We start from the raw sequence: 21,543 nt of genomic DNA on the forward strand, positions 1-21,543 counted from the left end.
TGTGGAGGTCAGAAGTCAACCTGCAGATGTTGGCCCTCTTTCTCCGTGTTGGTCCCAGAGACCAGCTTGGGTTTTCAGGCTTAGCAGGTGCCTTTACCCACTAAGCTATCTTGCTGGCCCACATTTTTTTATTTTTGAGACAGGTTTTGTTCTATAGCCTAGGCAGGCCTTTGACTCAATGTACAACCTAGGCTGTAGGTTTTTCAAAGTATAAATTTGGGGTCTGGGCTGTGGGGATAGGGTAACTTACCTGACATGTGCAAAGTCCTGAATTCACAAATTGAAAAATACATTGTATCTTTAAATAGATAAATAAGAAGTTATGTAAAGACAATGTATAAAGAAAGTAAATGTGTGTGGCCTTGGTACCTCTAAACACAGAGTGAACCTGAATTCAATAACTTGTACATTTTGCTAGATACAGAGCAGCTTTTGTTTTTCCAGCCCTAGAATACAGAGTGGAATGAATTCCAAACCCTTCCTCCTTTGTGTTGTAATTTGGCATCTATTGCTTATGAGATAGAAATACTGCTTACTTGCTGTTAGGTGTGCTGTCTGCGCTTACTCTCAACCCTAGCTTAGGTGACCACCTTTAAAACAAGTACAGCAGTGTGCTTTTTGTATTGAGTCAGGGTTTCACTGTGTAACGCAGGGTGGCCTCCATCTCCCAAGTGTTGTGATTACAGGCATGCGCCGCTACACCCAGCAGAGCAAAGTGCTTTCTATGAGTTGTGGAGGTGGAAAAAAAAAAAACATTTGCTTCATTAAATCTGGATTCATAGAAATAGAAGTAAGTCTTCTAAAAGGAAAAAGTTCTTTTATATAAATAAGTATACGATTTAAATGTCTAAAAATATTCTGTCATAGTTCATTTGTACAGCAGATACCTGGATAGCTTTAGTTACACTCTGGAGTCACTGGACCCAGCGCCATGCTTTTGGAGAACAGTGCTGTAGGCTGGGAGGAAGTCTTAAGAGTACAGGGAATGGGGCTTGAAGAGGTGACAAGAAACTGAGAGGCAGAGGAAGAGAAAAGGGCTCAGTTAGAAACTGCTGCTGACCTAGGGTAAGATCTTACTCCAGTGTAGAAACCTTACTTTCAGAAGTCAGTTCCCTTGAGTTCCAATAGTTAGTTGTCCTTGGCAGTTCGTAGCTTCTTATTGTTCACTTTTCTTCACCTGTGCCAGCTACAGGAAGGCACAGGGCTGAGTGGAGGCCAGCCATAGGCGGCAGTTACGCCCTGGCACTCCATGAGGAGGCATGTGGTTTTGGGAGGAGGGGTTGTGTGGAAAAAGGGCAGAAGGCATGTGGGCCAGGAGGATGGACCCAGGCTGAGTCTATGGTGTGTGTCTTTTGCAGATCTGTGGGTCCTGATGGATGTGGCCGAGAGTCCTGAACTGGATCCTCACTCCCCAGAGGATGAAGAGCAGCCGGCACTCTCAGATGATGACATTCTGAGAGAAAGTGGATCTGAACAAGATTTGGATGGAGCTGGGGAAAGGGCTTCTGATTTGGAGGAGGAAGAAAATGCAACTAGGGTTCAAAGCCAGGAGGAGACTCACTCGGATGAGGAAGACCAAGCCAGTGAGCCCAAATCCCAGGATCAGGACTCAGAGGCTCATGAGCTGAGCAGGGGCCCAGCAGGATCCCCATGTGAGGAGGGGGATGATGTGGAGGAAGATGGGACAAGTGACCTCAGGGATGAAGCCTCCTCAGTGACCCGGGAACTGGATGAGCACGAACTAGACTATGACGAGGAGGTCCCCGAGGAGCCAGCTCCTGCTGCCCAGGAGGAGGAGGCTGAGAAGGCTGGGGCCGAGGAAGAGGAAGAGAAGGGGGAAGGGGCTCCTGGAGAGGAAGAGAAGCCTGATGTTCAAAGTGTGGGAGAAAAAGAACCCACAGAAGCTGCCAAGGAGAAGAAGAAAGAGGATGATGATGGAGAGATCGATGATGGGGAGATAGATGTGAGTATGGTGGAGCTGGCAAGAGCCCTGCCTTTAAGCAACATGCCTGGTCCAGGAGAAGTGGGCCCAGCAGGACTTTCAGGCTCCCTTGTTCCTAGAGAGATAGTCAGTGATGGGCTTGGCTAGGCATGTAGAAAAATGAGAGTTTGTGTTTAGGCAGGAAAGGAAGTGCTCACAGTGGAATTCTCCAGGTAGGTTCATGCAGAAAACCTCACAGAGGAAAGCTATCAATGAATTTCTGAGTTTCAGATTCAAGAGAAGATCCCATCTTTAAGTATGACCTTCATGTGGAATCATGAGTGTGAAGGTCAGGTGTTCTTTGCAGATGACTCTGTTGGAAGAACTTGATTAGGGAGGTTTTGGAAGACATAGCCTGAAGTTCAGAGCACTTGAGCTCAAAGCAGGTGAGGTGGGGCAGACCAGATGAGCCAGCTGAGGTTTCTCAGAAAGCAACTGCTTGTCTGGTAGAGGATGGGTTAAACTTATCTGAGATGATCTAGAGAGAGGGGGCCACTATCTGGGGACCCTGGATTCTCACATGCACCATCCCTTCAGCAGCCTGTTGGTCCCTGCACACCTAGTTCATTTTAGGATTTCATGGATGGAGGATGGCTTTGCCATACAGGCTGGTTGGTAGAGTTAATGTGGGTAAATGGGGGTATATTGCTGCAATGGTACAGTATCAGCTGCCTCACCTCCTCCCAGCTGTGGAGTAAACAGTCTCCTGAGTTAACCTGCTTAGTTCCCCCTCAGCAAGAACTTGGCTGTGCATGATTTCTTGGCTTTTTTTTTTTTTGGTGCTTCCCCTATGGGGAAATTGATCTTTACCTCTGTTGGTGGAAGGAAAACAATGCTGTAATGTTCAAGTTGAGATTATTGACTGTGTTTTAGCTGGGCCTGGTGTCAACTGCTCCCTGTTAAATGCCCTTCCTCTTCCCATAGTGAAAGTTAGAGGGGGTTGAGGGGGCACTGGTAACTCTTGTATTGTGCTGTGGGTTTGGGCAGTGGGAAAATAGGTTGAATCAAGCCCACCTTAGACAGCATCCATAGTCTTCATGTGCTGGTTTCCCTTGGAAACAGTATATGGGATGAATCTGCCGCTTGACTTTCTGGCCCAACACAGTTCCACAGTATGTTTTTGTTTTGCCTACTGGGCCTGCTACCCCCATGTGAATGGTCCTGTAGTCTATGGGAAGTAGCAACAGGAGAGGTCACTTGCTTTCTACCAGACTGTTCTTTAGCCTGAAGTACCCTATGGTTTTGTTGTTGGGAAGTCTTGAACATTGAGGATCCTGGAAGTGTATAATGATCACAATAGCATGCTAAAGATTTAATAGGACAGGTAGGCAAGTGGGCACCATAAGTGATAGTTTTAGCCCAGCCCAAGATAGGACAGTGACTCCAGACCAGCAGCCACTTTCCCTGGAAGCTCCTCTGCTGGACCCTGCCTTCCTCCTATTCCACAATGTTGTTTGCATGTTTGGATTTTGTTGCTATGTCTCTGTAGGCTCATGGGCCTCCACTGTGATTTTTTTTTTTTTCCCCTGTGTAGCCCTGGCTGTCCTGGAACTCGCTCTGTAGATCAGACTGGCCTCGAACTCAGATCCACTGCCTTTGCAAGGGTACACCACTCCTGCCTGGTTATCCACTGTGGTTTTTGCTTAGCATACTTGTTGTTGTTATCATAGTCTCAGATGATTGCTGCATCACCAGACTCCCTCCTCAGGGACAGTCTTCTAGGCCAAGACCTACTTGGCATGGCAGTCTGAAGATAAATATCTGAGAGATGAGTATCTCTCAGGCAGAGCATCTGCATGAGTGTTTAGGATACATGCAGTTTGGACTGTGGTCAGCTACTTATTGGTGTGTGCTGGAAAGGATGTTTCCTGACAGAAGATACTTAGTGAGCATGGGGTCCTGTAGAGCAGGAGGTGTGGCATAGCATCCCCTGCCACCAGAGGAAAGCAAAGGCATCCTTTCTGATCCCTTTGACCTGTTCCTAGAGATACACTGGCTAGTTTCATCTGTAGGGTACCAGGAACAGCCCATTTGTGTTTGACTAGGGTTGTTCCTTCACTTTCTGGCTCATGGCTTTGTTCTGCTTTTGTCTCCTCGTGGGCTCAGCAGGCCAAGGCAGAAGGCATGTTTGCTCATTCTTCCCCTGGTGCCAGGGCTATCCAGAGAGCACAGGACCGTGGGTGTAGCTTGACTACAAGGAGTCTAGGCTGATGGAAATAGGTTGGTGAACAGGCCCTGGGCACAGGGATGACTGGGGAGACCCCAGAGTAGTGGTCAGGTCTTGGCTGCCTATGAGAACCCTGGAAATACAACTTGGGTTCTGCTCTCTGTAAAGCTTCTGGGTCACTCTAAAGTAATGGTGAGGTAAAGAATGAGCCATAGGTGGTGTTGCCATCGGGGTCACCTGATGAGAGGCAAGTAATGTTCAGTTGTAAAGGATAGGGGAGTGTACTTGGTTTATACACTGTTAATGTACATAGTAGTAAAGACCAAAGTATGACCATTGCCTGCTTGCAATTGATAGAAACAGTCAGAACCTCTGCTCTGTGGAGCCCACATTCCCACAGTACTCTTCTGAGATTATAGGTGACTGGAGACCATCTGTTGTGTAACTGGGCACTTAAGATTGGGAAACTGGAGGTGAGCTGATGAAGACATACCTGTGGAAAAGGTGGATGCTCCCACGCCCCGTTCTTTGCTTCCAGCCTGGTAGAGGTGTGGTGGGCAGAGTGGTCTGGCTCACCTCCAGATGACTGTCCTCTGTTCCAGGATGATGACTTGGAGGAAGGCGAAGTGAAGGACCCCAGTGACCGGAAGGTGAGGCCTCGCCCCACCTGCCGATTCTTCATGAAAGGTAACTGTCTGCCTCCAGCCTTTTTGCAGCCATCTGTATAGCCTCTCTTCTCCTGGGGCCATCCATGGTGGTGATCCATCCTCCTCTGAGCACACTGTCCATGTCAGTGAGGCTTCATGGGGCTAGACTGCAAGAGTTGATAGCAGTGAGATGCTATTGGTGGTAAACAGTGGGCCTTTCATTGGCCTGTCATCGCCTTAAAAACTGCCTTAGAGGAGAGCCCCTCTTCTTACCCTGCAGGTGTCAGGCCTGTTTACAGTAGACCCAAGGCTGCAGCAGACAGTGACAGTTGTTCCCAAGTGCTTCTTTTCTATAAGATCAGCTGTTCCAGAATTAGCATTCCCCTCCTCTATAAGAAATAGCCACCTTTTACAAATGGGTCAGAAGCAGGTCCTTTATTTGTGGGTGGTATTGAAAAGGCAAGAGAGCGCCTCTGAGGGGCATTCCTGCAAAGGACTAATACAGTTAAACAGCTTCAGCGGGGCAGTTGTCTTCCTTACTAGATGTGGACTGACCACATTACAAGTAATGTGTACTCTGGCTTTGTAAAGCCAGGGGGTGGGGGTGGGGTTCAGACATGGAATCAAGAGTCTCCAGTCTGTAAGACTTGCCTGGATGTTCTGCAGTGGTTTGGGAATATTTCTTGAGTGTTTTCCTTGGACAAATAGGCAGGTGTTTTCTCTTGCGCGTGGATGACTTTGCTCGCTTCACCAGCCTGTGTGTGCAGTCTAAGTTCACAAGAGCTTCCTGTACTTCTTTTCCAGATGTTGTGACACCATTATCCACTCTTCTTCCACCAATACCAAATTCCATACCACTCAGAGGCCAGGTTAAAGGTACAAAATATCCTGTGTTCACTCTCTGTTGTGCCTTAAAGTCCCCTGCGCCAGAGGCCAGACTTCTTTCTCCTGGATCCAGAGCACAGCTGGGACGCCAACAGGGAGGGGGCTTGAGGGGCAGAACTGCTGTGGCCCTTTCTCCTTAGTGTCTGTCATTAGAGCCGGGGAGGAGATGCAGGTTAAGGCCATGGCACTGCACTTGAAGAACAGGAACTTCCACAGGTGGGCAGTGGAGTCCTGTCCTGTTCATGGGGAAGACTGTGCCCAAGGAGTGATCCACAAACAGCTCTGTCCCTCAGGTCAGGAGATGCCCTGGTGATGGGACATTCATGAAAATTCCACTCAGGCTTGCTTCTCTGGTCTTGGGGTGCCAAGTGAAAAGAGTTGGCCCATAAGGTGCACAGTCGATGATGTGCATTGGGGTGGGATGCAGGGCACTGTATAGGTATGTGCTTTGGTGACCTTCACTTGGTGTTGCCCCAAGCACCCTAAGGGTGAAGGCCTGTGACACTACATCTTAGTTCTTAGAAATCTTTGCTATTTAAAGTGCTGGTATTTCAGGAAATGTAAGTGCAAGCAGAAGACCCTTTCCAGATAATGGCATGAGGAATAAATTCAGTCATCCCCGGCAGATGTGCAGATTATAGCAGCAGAAGTGTGTACCGCATGGATCCGTACTTGGTTCTCATTATACTGCTCTCAGACTGTGTTGTACAAAACCTTTGCACTTGAGAAGCTTGTCAGCTGCTTGGAACTGGCCAGCAGCATCAGCATGAGTCTCTGGAGCAAGAGCCAGAGGCCCATACCCTGATCTAATTCTCAGAACTTACCAAGTACAGAGCAGATGAAGTAAATGCTTTGGAAACACAAAGCAGCTCTTTGAGAGACATCTGCCTAACACTTGGGTAGGATTGCTGCTTTTACACACTGGGTGAGCACCCCTGGTTACAGTAAGCTGTGTTTAGGTTTTCATGAGTGAGGCCACCCATGGTGAAATTTCTGCAGTCAAATGGGAAGCAGCTTAGGTGTGTGTGTCTTAGAGTTTCTATTGCTTTGATAAAACACCAGGACCAAAGGCAGTCTGGGGAGGCATGATTGGTATTTCAGTGTACAGTCCCACAACATAGTCTGTTATTGAAGGAAGGAAGGAAGGGCAGGAACTGAAACAGTGGCCATGGAAGAACCCTGCTTACTTGCTTGTTCCCCTTGTCTTTCTCAGTCTGCTTTCTTCTACACCCTAGGACTACCTGCTTGGGGTGATACTGCACAATCACTTAAGAAAATGTCCACAGGCTTGCCTGAAGGCCAGTCTTGAAGCTTGTTGGGGCTTTTTTCTCAATTGAGGTTCTCTCTTCCCAAATGAATGTAGCCTTTGTCAGGTTGACCTAAAAACTAGCCAGAATGGTGAGCGTGAACAGTAGCGTTTTCAGGGTGAGTACAGTGAGCATGAACATAGCATTTTCAGGGTGTTCTTAACTGCTGCTTCCCTTTCTCTCATCCTGTTTATAATGTGTAGGAGGAAAGGGAATGGTGAACTTCACTTCTCTGGGATGTCTTTATCATCATTGCAGGATTTTTTTTTTTTTTTTTTTTTTTTTTTTTTTTTTTTGGCTTGCCTATAAGTTATAAGCATGGTGTTCAGTTGAACTCAGTTGATTTATTATCCTTTTCATGGGGCTAGAGAGACAGTTCAGCAGTTAATAGCAGGTACGGTTCTTGGAGGACCCGGGTTCAGTTACCAGCACTCATGTCAGGCAGCTGACCATTGGCTATAAATCCAGCTCTGGGGGTCTGGTGCCCTCCATTGGATTCTGCAGGTATTGTATTCACACGTGGGCATGCATATGCACCCACATATACACAAACATAATTCTTTAGCTGGACATTCATGGTTGTGCACACCTTTAGTTCTAAAACTTAGAAGACAGAGGCAGACATGTTTCTTGAGTGCCAGGTCAGCCAGGGCTATAAATACTACCTCAAAAAAGAAAAAAAAAACAATAATGAGAAAAGTTACTTTAGAAATAAAACTAAGGTTGCTTTCTTAGCAAAGGTGTGGGTATACTGGAACCCTTGCACACTGCTGGTGGCAAAGTGAAATAAAAGTCTAGCAGTTCCTCAGAAGCTGAAAAATAGAATGGCTGTGGTCAAGCACACATTTTACTTTTCAGTTGCTGTGATGAGGTATCATGACCAAAGCAACATAGAAAAGGGGGTTGGGACCTTACAGTTGGAGAGGGAGAGTCCATGAGCACAGAGCTCATGAGCAGAGCATGAGCAGAGCATGGCAGCAGGCAGGCATAGCTCTGTAGCCATAGCTAAGAGCTTGTATCCTTCTCTGCAGATCGGAGGCAGGGAGGGAGAGAGAGAGGGGCACTAACCAGGAACCAACCCTATTGGCTTTTGAAACATAAAGTCTTCCCCAAGTGACACACCTCCTAATTGTTCCCAGTTGACCCAGCTGTAGACCAAGCATTCAAATATATGAGCCCAAGGCTCATTCGCACCCAGACCACTGCCTTCCGTCCATCCCTGGTCCCATTTGAGTTTTGGCAGTATCATAATGAAAAATACATTTAGTTCAACTTTAAAAGTCCCCACTGGTCTTTCACAGCCTCAGCACAGATTAAGCAGGAGTTCTCAACCTATGAGTGGCAATCCCTCTGGGTCACATATCAGATATCCTGCACATCAGATATTTATATTATGGTTCATTACAGTACTAAAATTACAGTTATGAAGTATCAATGAAATAATTTTGTTGTTGGGGTCACCATAACTTAAGAAACTGTATTAAAAGGTTGCAGCATTAGGAAGGTTGAGAGCTTCTTGTCTGAAGTCTCCTGAGGCTTTAAGCAATCTCTTAATTCTTACCCGTGTAAAATCAAATCAAAAGGCAAATTACATTCTTCCAACATAAAATATGTGTTAGTATTCCAAAAGGGAGGATTGAGCAGAGTGAGAAAATGCTGAGCCAAAGCAGGATCAGAATCCAGCAAGACATGCACCAAGACCTATAGTCCTGTGGGTCATGACCCCTCTGAGGGTCAGCCGACCCCTTTGCAGGGGTTGCCTAAGACCATTAGGAAACACAGATATTTACATTACAGCTCATAACAGTAGCACATTTACAGTTATAAAGTAGCAGCGAAAATTATCTTATTATTTTCACCACAACATGAGTAACTATTTGAAAGGTCTCAGCATTAAGAAGGTTGAGAACTGCTGCATAATCTATGTCTGATGTCAGAGAGCTTAACTGGCTCTACTCTTCCATATTTGCTGACTGCAGCACACTTCTCTTTTCTTGGGTTTGCTCCATTCCCTGTCTGCATTCAGCTTTACTTGACAGATGCCCCACAGCTTTAGTACCTCCAGCATCCTGAGGTCTCCAACACTTTCATGGCTTCATGTAATGGCCTCTTCCAGATTCCATGACAGGGCTCACCTACTACACGCCTGACTTCAGCCACTCTTCCCTGACTGTGAAGGAAGATTCCAGAACCCCTTTACTGTATCCTTCATGACTCTAAAGCCAGTTTTGTGATGAAACTTGGGCCCTCTCCTTGGATTACATTTGGGTAAACTTAGATTTATTGCCCTCTAGGAACAGATAATTCCTTAGGCCTTACTATAGGTGTATGTAGGATCAGCTGGGAAAGGTCCTGAGGGCACTGCTCCCCTTAGTCCCATTCTCCTATCTCTCTCAGCATAAACCTTAGCTTTTAAGTTTTCTCAGTATTTTTTTTAAAGATTTATTTTTAATATGTTTAAATATGTATAGGTGTGCATATGAATGCAGGTAACTGCTAAGTCCAGAAGTATTAGAACCCCTGAAACTGGAGTTACAGGCTGTGGTGAGCTGCCTAGCATGGGTGCTAGGAACTGAATTCCAGTTTTCTGCAAGAACAGTGCATGCTCTTAACCACACAGCCACCTCTCCAGCCCTGCTACTGCTGCTGCTGTTGCAGACAGGGTTTCTCTGTGTAGCCCTGGTTGTTCTGGAACTCGATCTGTAGACCAGGCTGGCCTTGAACTCAGAATTCCACCTGGCTCTGCCTCTCAAGTGCTGGGATTAAAGGCGTGCCCCATCACGGCCCACATTTTGTATTTCTTTTTTCCCCAGTTGTCCTTTTCCATTTGAAACCTGCATAAGAGTGATTACTAATACTAAAGCAATAGAGTCAGTATTGTGCTGTCTTGGCATCTCCTCTGTCAGTTTAGCCTCAGGCAGATTCTTAAACCATAAAGCAACCACATTCTTTGCCAGAATATCACAAGAATGGTCACTAGACCAGCTGCTAATAATGTTCCCACAGGCAACTTCTTGAGCTGGGCCTCTGTAGTCCACATTGCTTTCAGCACTACTGATGACTAGGATGTCCCATTAAGCCTGGTTTACAGTATTCAAAACTTTCTTAAAGGTCCCAACATCTTGCACAGTTCTTTTTAAAAAGAGAGAGAGAGAGACCTGGTCTACAGAGTGAGTTCCAGGACAGCCAGGGCTACATAGAGAAACCCTGTCTCAAAAAACAAAAACAAAAAAAAGAAAAGAAAAGAGAGAGAGATACATCATAGTCAAGCCTATCACAGCAATAGCCCCATTCCTGGTACCATCTGTCTTAGTTACTTTTTAATTGCTGAGATGATGCACCATAAACAAGACAACTTAAGAGAAAATAGTCTGTTGGGAGTTTCCAGGTTCAGAGGGTGAATCTGAACACTGGTGTGGAGAACAGTCAGGCTTGGTGCTGCAGTAGCAGTGGAGCACTTAGAGTTATATCTGAAAGTAGGACAGCTATCTGGGCATTGTGTGGCTTTTGAAACCTCAACGTCTGACCCTTCCACCAAGAAGCCCACACTTCTTAACCCTTCCCAAATTGTTCGTGTAACTAGAGACCAAGCATTCAAATATATGAACCTATGGGGGTTGAGGGGTGAGGTCATTCTTATTTATACCACCACATCAAGCCTTCTACTGTGTTTGTCCAAGAGAAATAAAAATGTGACCACCTAAAAGCTTGTGTGTAGGCATGAGGATGATCTTGATTGCCCGGGTTAGTTGATCCAGAAGTGAAACTGCACATTACATGGTGTTTTAGGAGGGGGTGTATTGGAAAGTGAAACTCAGAGCCTTGAACCTCAAGTTGAGCACCAGACCACCAAGTTCCCCTAAGGAGCTCCACTGTAGTGTGCCCATTGATCTTTCCCACTTTGTCAATAGCATTTCTAGCAGTGTCTCGGGTGTCTGCATTGTTGGGCTCCCTGATGTTCAATGATGTGCATCCTTTTCATGTTCTTCTGTGCCTTCTATGCATGTTATAACTGTTTGCTCACTTTTGGATCTTCGTATTCTCCTTCATGTTTATAACTTGAAATGCCTCAGAGTGGCTTGTAGCCTATGGGAGTCCTCCAGACCATTCTGGGACTCTGAAATTAGAGCAGTTTTCATAGTGGTAAGGAAGGCACTCCTACTGCATGTGTGCATATGTAAAGGCCAGCCTCACCTATATTAGTAAGAAAAAACTTCAATTTTGACAGGGATTGTGTTATTGATGATGGTGATTTTAATTTTAAGACAGTCTTACTCTGTAGACCGGGCTGATCTCAAACTCTAGATCTGCCTGCCTCTGTGCCCCCCAACCCTGGGTGGCAGGGTTAAAGGTGTACACCACTCCCCTGGCTCTGACTGGTTGTTTGTTAGTTTTCTAGATTTACAGAGGTAGGTACAATTACATGCCATAAAATGTTCCCACTGTAAATGTATAATCCAGTGATTCTGAGTAAGTCTGCCAAGGTGTATATGCCTCACCCTAGGTCAGTCCTTAAGGACTTGTCACTCTAGTGAGACTGCTCAATGCCCACCCTTTCCATAGTATAGTAGCCTTCAAGCTAGACAGACAGTGCAGACAAGCTAGTAGAGTGCAGAGCTGGGCCCAGATTGTAAAGGCTGAAAGCTGCTACTTTGTAAGCAATACTCTGGGCATCTGGAGAGGTGGCCTAGCAATTGGGTGTGCTTGCTACTCCTGCAGAAGACACAGATTCAGTTCTGGCACACACATGGTGGCTTACAACCATTTGTAACTCCAGTTCCAGGAGATCCAGTACACACACACCTCCACAGGCACCAAGCATACACATAGTATATACATATAAAGACATATAGACAATAATCCCATGCATATAAAATAAAAGTAAGTAAATATTTTTAAGAAGAGAGATCCAATGTGTTGGTGTTCAGATCTTTTCTCCAATACAAGAATTGGACTTTTGGGCATGACTGCTTTCCAGTGTCCATCAGTCTTGCAGGTGACTGAAAAGTTAAAGCAGAGTTCCAGGCAGGTCCATTCAGACCAACCATTGCCCAGGCTCTTTGCTGGGGTAGGCTTCACAGCCCACAAATGGAGAGCTGTGGTGTGACAGAAGAGCCTCTGGAAGGCCTTACCTCCTATGCACCACACTTAGAATAGCTACCCTACCAATACACCAAATCTAGAACAGGAATCGGCCTCGGCACTGAATGTGTACATTGCCTCAGTATTCATCTGCTCAAAGTAAATGATGCCATCTTCTCCCAGTTTAAAGTATTTCATAGACACATGCTGACATGGTTATACTTAAGTAGATAATTGAAATTTCTTAGTAGAAATCATGTTCAGGAGCAAAGGCTTCCTGGACAGCCAGGATTCTCCCAAAGTGGTTTATGCAAGCCAGTATGGGTATTTATCCCAGCGCTGTGAGCTACTATCTCCTTGAAGTCTCAAAGCATCTATGAGCTCCTGAGAGAAGCTGTAGTCTCCTGTGTCTCTGAGCTGAGAGAAAGGACACACACATTTCCTATCACTGGAGCCATTGTGTGCCCTGAGCCACTGGGTATCGAGTCATATAAGGGCACAGATGTGTAGGTCTGAGGTTTGCTCGATTGAGGTTTGACTATTGTATTTTTATATGGTCTGCCTTCCTCTCAAGATTTTTTTAAACCAGTGAAGCACTTTGACTTTTATATATAGGCTATAGTTATTTCTTGTTTGCAGCTGCTTAGACTAGCTGAAAAGGAAACCAAGGCATATGAAAGAGGACCACTTTGTCAGAATGTGTGCTCTGGACCAAAACAAGTGTTTTGTTTGTAAAGTGAGAGTGTAAAACTATCTTCACTGTTCTAGAAAGTGCTTTGCCTATATGGTAGTGATCATGCAGCTGATGGTAACTGATCCAAACACAAGCTTAAAGGCCATTTCTGGACCTAACAAACATATGCACTTCCTCATGCACATAGCCACAGTGTACTGATCTTGCTGGCATCTGCACGTTTGTATGGATGAATCTTGGCCATTGGACATGGGGACTGTGGCCAGCAGGTGATAGGGCAGCCACCTCCTGCCATCTGTTTAGCTTCCTTGATTGCTACTGAGAGATGTGCCATAGTCATATGTCAGTATTACTGATGCAGTTTTAGGTCTGTTGCTACTAATCACACAGGTTCTTTTTTTGTCTTCTTAAATTGCTTAGAGACAAGAGCAGTAAAGATCAGGCCAGAGTGTATAATATATTCAAGAAAAATGGGATGGACATTTGGTGACCACATGTTTGACTACCCCCAGTTGGTAACTATTTCTACACGGGGTTCTGGAGACATGGGAAAAGGAGACACAGTATGTAGCCCAGGCATTCTCCCGAGTATTGGAATCAAAGGTCTGCTGTCATACCCACCTAGCTCTACTATATGCTTTTTAGAGAATATACTCTTTATTTACATATTTCTGATTTTATTTCATTTTACCATAAAATGTTTCTCATGTTAAATAGTATCTACCTGTTGAATTAATTATTTAAGAAATAAACCTCGGCAGTGTGTACCTGCTTCCCTCCCCGTTCCTGAATGAAAGATACAGCCTTTATATTCTGATATGCAGCAGCTGGGCTACTTCTGAACCTCCACATGGTTAATTAATCCACCTCCCGCCAATAATCCCGAGTTATTACTTACTAAATTCTATATTCTACCTTGGCTGCCCTGGACCCAGAGGGCTACCCAACTGGTCCGCACACTCCTGACTCCTTCACATGCCAGCTATGCCTCCCTGTCCTTCACTCTTCTCAGACATGGTGCCTCTTCTCCTCCTCTTCCTCTTCCTCCTCCTCCCTTTCTTCCTTCTCTTCCCCTTCTTTTTTCTCCTCTTCCTCTTCCTCCAGGCATAATGAATCTGCTTCTCCCGCTTCTCTTGGTCCCAAACCTGGGAATCCTAAAAGTCATGCTTCTGTCTGCCGTGCCCAGCCATTGGCAGGTGGCATCTTTATTTACCAATCAGAGCCCACTGAGGGCAGGGTCCCTCAGTGTCTTTCACATGGACCCTCATGTAAGGAGTTTTGGGGGGACCCAAATTAACATAAGCAACATTAGGCCAAACCTACTACATTTCTCCATTTTTGTCCTATTAAAAAGATTCTTTTCTTATATACATTGAACATAATTATAATAATTATATAGTCAGAGATCTGAGAAGGAATTAAATATTACTTGAATACATAGGAAGCACAAAGACAAAGACCCAACTTCCAAAGCTTAATGCATTTTGTAGAGACAGCTGACTACCTGGACAGTCCTCAATATTCCTCATAATGTTGGGGCATCTGTCTTCAGCCTTCTGGCCCAGAACTATCTGACAGACCTTAAGTGAAGCAAGAATTATGAAGGACTAGCTTGCACTGTATTGGCAGAGCTTAGTGGTCAACTATCCTGCATCTGTGTGTCCTTTTTTGGACAGTAATTGTCTGCAGAATGAAATTAGGGTACTTATTACCCAATGGCTAGTTTGCCACAATTGAAGCAACTCCAGTTGGAGGTAATGATGCTCAATATCTTCTTTGAAGTAGGATGAAGGTACTGTCAGGAGCGGATGTGTCTCCTAGTCAAAAGCTCTATTAATAAGATGATTTTTTAGCCAGGCGGTGGTGGCGCACGCCTTTAATCCCAATGCTTAGGAGGCAGAGGCAGGTGGATTTCTGAGTTCGAGGCCAGCCTGGTCTACAGAGTGAGTTCCAGGACAACCAGGGCTACACAGAGAAACCCTGTCTCAAAAAACCAAAAAAAGGGCTGGTGAGATGCCTCAGTGGGTAAGAGCACCGACTGCTCTTCCAAAGGTCCTGAGTTCAAATCCCAGCAACCACATGGTGGCTTATAACAACGCATAATGAGATCTGATCGCCTCTTTTGGTGCCTCTGAAGACAGCTACAATAGCTACAGTGTACTTATTTATAATAATAAATAAATCTTTTAAAAAAAAAAAAGAAAGAGAAAGCCTTATTTAAAAGGAATATGTAATTGAGCCTTGTAAAAAAAAACAAAAAAACAAAAAAAAAAGATGATTTTTAAATGCCATATTCTGTTGATCTCTGATGTTTTGAAGTCTTTCTGAACTATTAAACCTTGACTACCCTTAGCTATTTACTATTTGAATAATATTTAAACACTTTATTGTAATTAAATCAGCGTCTAATACTACCATGAGTTTACTGTCTGACCTTTAATATGCATTAGTTTCTCATCCTAAACAGTTTACAATAGCAGCTATTAGAAGGGCTAGGTCTAAGCCCTGCATTCTTAAATAAGTTGCATCAGCACATTGCCTATCCGAGAGTAACAGTGTTAGTTTAAAATTTTGTATCAATATTAAAAGATTTACGCAAATGAAAATCTTAAACCTGTATCAATATATAAATTATGTACCAATGTAAGAAATTATGACTTTAATTCTTCATCAAAAAGTAAAGGTTTTTACCAATGTAAGATTATGACTAAAATGTTTATGAGTAAATTTAGTAATGCATTCCCATATATCTAATTTCTTTTTTTTTTAATATTTATTTATTATATGTAAGTACACTGTAGCTGTCTTCAGACACCCCAGAAGAAGGGGTCAGATCTCATTGAGGATGGTTGTGAGACACCATGTGGTTGCTAGGATTTGAACTCACGACCTTCAGAAGAGCAGTCGGCACTTTTAACCACTGAGCCATCTCTCCAGCCCCTAATTTCTTATAATATTATTCTATCTACCCTTTTTTTCTTTCAACCTCTTTCCTTTTACCTAAGGAAGAAAGGTTAGAGAAGAGGAAAAGAACAATAGAAACCCCCAAATCTAAGCTCTCTAGTTTCCTCCCTGTCTAAAATTATTATGACCATTTCCAAATTATCCCTTAAAATAACAACCCTACCTATTTATAAAATGGCCATAACCAGACACCCAAAACCAAGGAATCAGGATGATGACTCTCCATAGCTTCTTCCTGCTGAGTTGGGGGGATGAATTTTTTAATGGGTGGGGAGACGGTAAGAAAATTGGAAAGATTGGTTAGTCTTAAGAAAGCTAGCTTTAGAGGTGGCGAGATGGCTCAGCGGGTAAAAGCACTGACTGCTCTTCCGAAGGTCCTGAGTTCGGATCCCAGCAACCACATGGTGGCTCACAACCACCCATAATGAGATCTGACGCCCTCTTCTGGTGCATCTGAAGACAGCTAAAGCATACTATGCCGGAGGCAGGGTTGGAGCAAGCCATCTGTACAGCTAGTGTACTGATACACATAAAATAAATAAATCTAATAAAAAAAAAAAAGAAAGAAAGCTAGCTTTAGCATCTGTTATCCAGTCACTGTATGCCTTGAAAGTTCAGGGCTTAACTGAAGTTCTGATTGGATCTGTCTGAAAGGCTAGATGAACCAAGGTCATCAGAAATCAGCAGCCATTCTTGAACCTGTTCTGGGAGCAAGTCTCTGGACACAGCAGAAGATGAGGCAGGGAGCTGGAACAGCAGGTAGAGTTGAGGACAATAGATAGGAATGGGCTCTGCAGATGAAGTCATCAGGCTGGGTAGCCAGAGCCCTTACCTGCTAAGCCATCCCTGGCATGAGATTTTTTTTTTTTTTAAGTTATGGAAGTAATTTTTACTAACAGAACAAGTAAAAGATAGGACTAGGGATGTAACTCGATAATATACTTCCCTATTATGTGCAAGGCCCTGAATCTCATGTACTTGATGAGAAGGTTGTACCCAGAAGGCATTTATTTCCCCACAGTCCCAGCAATAGTATACGTGCCCCAGCCCCGTGAAAATGTTCCTCTGTAAATGGGGTTCCTACACTCCTTGGTCATTTGTCCAGTGTTTTCAGGCTATTTACTCTGGCTGAGTAGTGGGGTGGCTGTTCTTTCAGAAGCTATCTTCCTCAATATTTAGGTGGCCAAGTGTCAAGACACTGTCAGCAGGGACCTACCTTAGCTCCCTGAGACCTGGGTTCTGTCACCCTGACACTGTCAGGAATGGCCTGTGCCCTCTCCTCACTCTCCCTCCATTGTGCTCGCTCCTCCCATGCATATGTGCTTTTCTTTTTCTGCCTTGTGAGTGATGTGAGATTTAACAGTGGGATTTTTTTTTTCGGGGTTTTGTTTTTTTGGTTTTTTGGTTTTGGTTTTGGTTTTGGTTTTTTGAGACAAGGTTTTTCTGTGTAGCCCTGGCTGTCCTGGAACTCACTCTGTAGACCAGGCTGGCCTCGAACTCAGAAATCCCCCTGCCTCTGCCTCTGCCTCCCAAGTGCTGGGATTAAAGGCGTGCGCCACCACCGCCTGGCTACTTTTTGACTTTCTCTAATGAGCTTTTGTTACATTTTAATTTTTTTTTTAATTTATTTATTTGTTATATGTAAGTACATTGTAGCTATCTTCAGACACACCAGAAGAGGGTGTCAAATCTCATTATGGATGGTTGTGAGCCACCATGTGGTTACTGGGATTTGAACTCAGGACCTTTGGAAGAGCAGTCTTACCGCTGAGCCATCTCACCAGCCCGTTACATTTTAATTATGTAAATAAGGTTAGGAGGTGTATGCATATGGAGAGTTGATCATGGATGGAAGAAATGGATGATGTTTGCATCTGTCTTCAGATGCCTTACTACATTAGTCATGTTCCTGGACTCAAAAGTACAACCTCATTTAACTTCCATGTAAGGCTTTAAATACTTTTAGGAATGAAAAAAATTATTTTGTCATTTTTGTACTTGAAGGGAAACAATTTTGAGTGTATTTTATGCTTTATATTAGTATGCTGTTATTTTGTGTTGAATTGGTTTTAATATAGGCTAAAGTAGTTATGATATTTAAAGATGAAATTTGGCTTTTCCTAAGTACTAAGTGATTATTTCTACTTAATTAAATAAAGGAAAACATGGTTTGTTAGCAAAAATGTTCAACTGGAATATCTGTTTCAGATTGAATATAGTTTTAAATTATTTAAGTTTATATGTATTAAGGTAGGAAATATGTTTAAATCTAAGATGCTTCTACTAGTGTGTACATAGAAAAAGTAGAATAGCTCCCTTCAGTAATCCCCAGGCTTCGCTGATTGTTTATGAGCAAAGTATAAAATTTTAGTTTGGTTGATTCGATAAATTAAAATAGCTTAATATCGCTGGGTGGTGGTGGCGCATGCCTTTAATTCCAGCACTTGGGAGGCAGAAACAGAGGCAGGTGGATCTCTGAGTTCGAAGCCAGCCTGGTCTACAGAGTGAGTTCCAGGACAGCCAGGGCTACACAGAGAAACCCTGTTTCGGGGGGGGTGGGAAGCTTAATATCATATATTTAAGGCCCAGAAAGAATCCTGAAGTGGTTTAGAGAGGGCTACCCTGGGACAGACTCAACAGAGTCAAAATAAATGTCCAGGCACCCACCAGAGCTCCCTAGAGGCTCTAGTGCTTGCCTCTGCCCTTAGCTCTAGAGCCTGTATGGCTTCTCTGCTTTAATCGGTACCCAGACAGTTAATGTGCCCAGTGGTCCTGTGGTATCCAAATCTGAGGACACCCAAGTCCCCATTAAAAGATGATGTAGCACATACCCTCCTGTAATGTAAACCCTCTCTAAGTGCTTTTATAATCCTAGACACAGCGTAAAAAATTAAATTTTTATACTGTGTTGTTTAAGGGGTGGAGACACAAAATGTCTCTACACGTTCAGTGCAACACAAAGAATATTTTTGATTGTGGTGGTGAATCCACAGATATAGAACCCAAAGAGTGACTATAAATAGGCCCTGGGGGTCTGGGCAGGGGCTCTTATCAAGGGAATGGTATCACATGGAAATGCCTGGCCTGAACCATTGGCCCAGACCTGCCCTGCTCGCCTCTGTAACACTGTGGGATACCTGTGCTCCCAGAGAGGGGGTTAGGCTGCCACGGGCCGGCCAGTCTGGGCCTCCCTCGACCCATGGGGGAACAGGGTCCTAGTCAAGTCGACAAGGCGTTGGCAAAGAAATGACAAAGAAACAACACAAGGAAGTATAGAATCTGAGTGTATTGCACAAAGTAAAAATCAGACTTATATAGTATACAGAAACAGGGCGAATGTCAGGGATCATATAGGCAGGTAGTAGTCACATCAAAGTCAGTAAGATCAAACAGCCAGGTGCAAAGTGTCTTTCTCGCTGGGCTATCTTGGCAGCCCCAAGATAAATTCTCTGGGTCTGTCTGAGACATGTACCTGGAGGTCCCATTCTAGCATTCCTTGAGAATATCCTTGGCTGTAACATAGATAATTAGTGACGGAAGCCCTTCAACTTCTCTCTGGTATGTAAAGCAATCCTGCCTTGTGTGGGACTGCTCCGATAAGGCAGCTTCCTTGTAAAAAATTCCAAGCTAATAACAGCTAGGAAATCAATTAGGATCGTTGAAACACTGTGGAGGCCAGGAAACAATGTTCAATCTCAGTTTTAGCTATTTACAAATCATTTCTTAGGGCACCTATATGCCTGAACAAAGAAAGCACACAAAACTCTCCACAGACTTTTGCAGAGACCAGTCTGGAACACATCTGAGTTAGGAAATACCAGCGACTGAATCAGGCCTTCAAGCCTGACACGCAGACTTTACTGGAGTAGACGAGTGGGAGTGGCAGTAGGCCAGGCTGTCCGGGCAGAGGTCCAGTGACCTATGTAGGCAAGAACAGGTTGATGGCTGCTTCCCAAGATGTCAGTAAGAGTGCTGCACACCCCAGCTACTGCCCTCCAACAGTTGGGTTCTTTGGTGTCCTTCCTCATTGGACTTTTGTTTCCTAGGAAACTGCACGTGGGGAATGAACTGTAGGTTTATACACCCTGGAGTGAATGACAAGGGGAACTACTCCCTCATCACCAAAGCGGAACCTTTTCCACCCAACGGTGCCCCGCCTCTTGGACCTCACCCACTGATGCCTGCCAACCCTTGGGTGCGTGAGCTCCTCTTTAGTTGCCACCAGATGGGATACCTGAGCTTTGTCTGAATCTTGGGCTGAAGACAAATTAGTGTTTCTTATGGAGAAGGCATCGTACCCGAGTGTCAAGGAGCACCTTTGAGGCTTCTTGTGCTTGTGTAGAAGTAGCCTCAGATACTAGAGCACATGGGTGGTTGGGCAGGACAGCCAGCTGTGTGCGGTTAGCTGGCTTGATTGTTAAATGTTTTGTCCCATTTCTTAATAGGATTTTAAGTACTGCCTCAATATTTCCTTCTCATTTTTTAATAGGGTGGGCCAGTAGTTGATGAAATTTTGCCTCCACCCCCTCCAGAACCCCCAACAGAGAGTGCCTGGGAACGTGGACTCAGACATGCAAAAGAGGTAAGTGTGCTCAGAACTCAGTGTGCTCTGGGAGGACAAACACAGTGGTGGCACCTCTAGTGCACCCAACAAAACTGCCATAGCTTAGATCCAGAGAGAGTGTGGAAACTCACTGAGAACATTTCTGGACTTCTTTAAGAAGAATGAGAAATAATATTTAGCCATCTCGAGCCCAGTCCAGTAGGCCAGAGAGACCCTCCGTGGATGTAGATTTAAGTGTTTGTAGCCACCACCCAGGCAGTGAGACAAATCCCTACCTTTCTGTGGGAGCTACTCCTTGCCCCCAACACCCAGTGTCTGCTCTTGCTAGTTCTCTCAGGACCCCCTTTGCCTGCCCACTGTGGCCCCCAGTATTCCACTTGTATCCATGTCTGTTGATACCCACCCAGCCTTCTTTCCTCAGTGCCCAAGTTCTCTCCAGGGAGATAGAAATGATAGGCCTTGCTTACACTTAAGTCTTCTGGGGCCCCCTGAGCTGATAAGTCACAGCAGACCAGTGCAGAGACCATCCTCTGAGGCCTGCAGGAGAAGACTGAGTCCTGTATTTGCCACATCCTTTGCTGCATGTCTCGGGTTCCCTGTGTTCCTTCCAGTGGCTTTGGAGCCCCTTATTTCAAACTGAAAGTCTTTCTGTCTGTGGTGCTAGGTTTTGAAAAAAGCAACCATTCGGAAAGAGCAGGAGCCCGACTTTGAAGAAAAAAGGTTCACAGTAACCATTGGTGAAGACGACCGGGAATTTGACAAAGAAAATGAAGTCTTCCGAGATTGGAATTCTCGGGTCCCAAGAGATGTCAGAGACACAACGTAAGGAAGCCTCTGCTTGCCCCGCCCCATTCATTCCCTGTCTAGAGTAGCCAGGGCAAGTCCCCAGGGCACTATCTGCGTGCTCTGGATTCTGTGGAGGAGACACTTTAATACCCTGCTGGAGGCTGCCTCTGAGGAACACTCCTGACGTTCCCACAGGCTTGTCTCCTTACCTCTTCCTTTGCTACTTGGGGAGTGAGGGTCTTTTGAAAAAGATTTATGTTTTGTGTGTATGTGTCCATGAAGGCCAAAAGAGGCCATTGGATCTAGAGCTGGAGTTTCTGGCTCTTTGAGCTGCCCAACACAGGAATGGATAAATAAACTGTGACCTCTGGGATTGCATCGAGCAAGGGCGGGCTCCTAGCACTGAGCCATCTCTTCAGTCCCTTTCTCAGACATTTAATGCTGGTCTTTTTTTTTTTTTTTTTTT

General features: G+C 44.8%; 1 protein-coding gene across 3 annotated transcripts in view; it reads left to right on the forward strand.

Annotated features, from left to right (window-relative positions):
* The window catches only part of Zc3h18 (zinc finger CCCH-type containing 18), a 48,029-nt gene that overhangs the window by 7,605 nt on the left and 18,881 nt on the right, over positions 1 to 21,543 (forward strand). For 2 of the 3 annotated variants that reach the window (XM_031341666.1, XM_031341668.1), the window contains exons 2-7: positions 1,359 to 1,963; positions 4,751 to 4,835; positions 5,600 to 5,671; positions 19,774 to 19,922; positions 20,217 to 20,309; positions 20,956 to 21,113. In XM_031341666.1, coding sequence (XP_031197526.1) covers positions 1,373 to 1,963; positions 4,751 to 4,835; positions 5,600 to 5,671; positions 19,774 to 19,922; positions 20,217 to 20,309; positions 20,956 to 21,113 — 1,148 coding nt within the window. In that variant the 5' untranslated portion in view covers positions 1,359 to 1,372. The remainder of the gene's footprint in view (positions 1 to 1,358; positions 1,964 to 4,750; positions 4,836 to 5,599; positions 5,672 to 19,773; positions 19,923 to 20,216; positions 20,310 to 20,955; positions 21,114 to 21,543) is intronic. The other variant, XM_031341667.1, reaches the window with a different exon arrangement.

Source organism: Mastomys coucha, unplaced genomic scaffold (genome assembly GCF_008632895.1).
Source record: "Mastomys coucha isolate ucsf_1 unplaced genomic scaffold, UCSF_Mcou_1 pScaffold22, whole genome shotgun sequence".
Classification (NCBI taxonomy): Eukaryota; Metazoa; Chordata; class Mammalia; order Rodentia; family Muridae; genus Mastomys; species Mastomys coucha.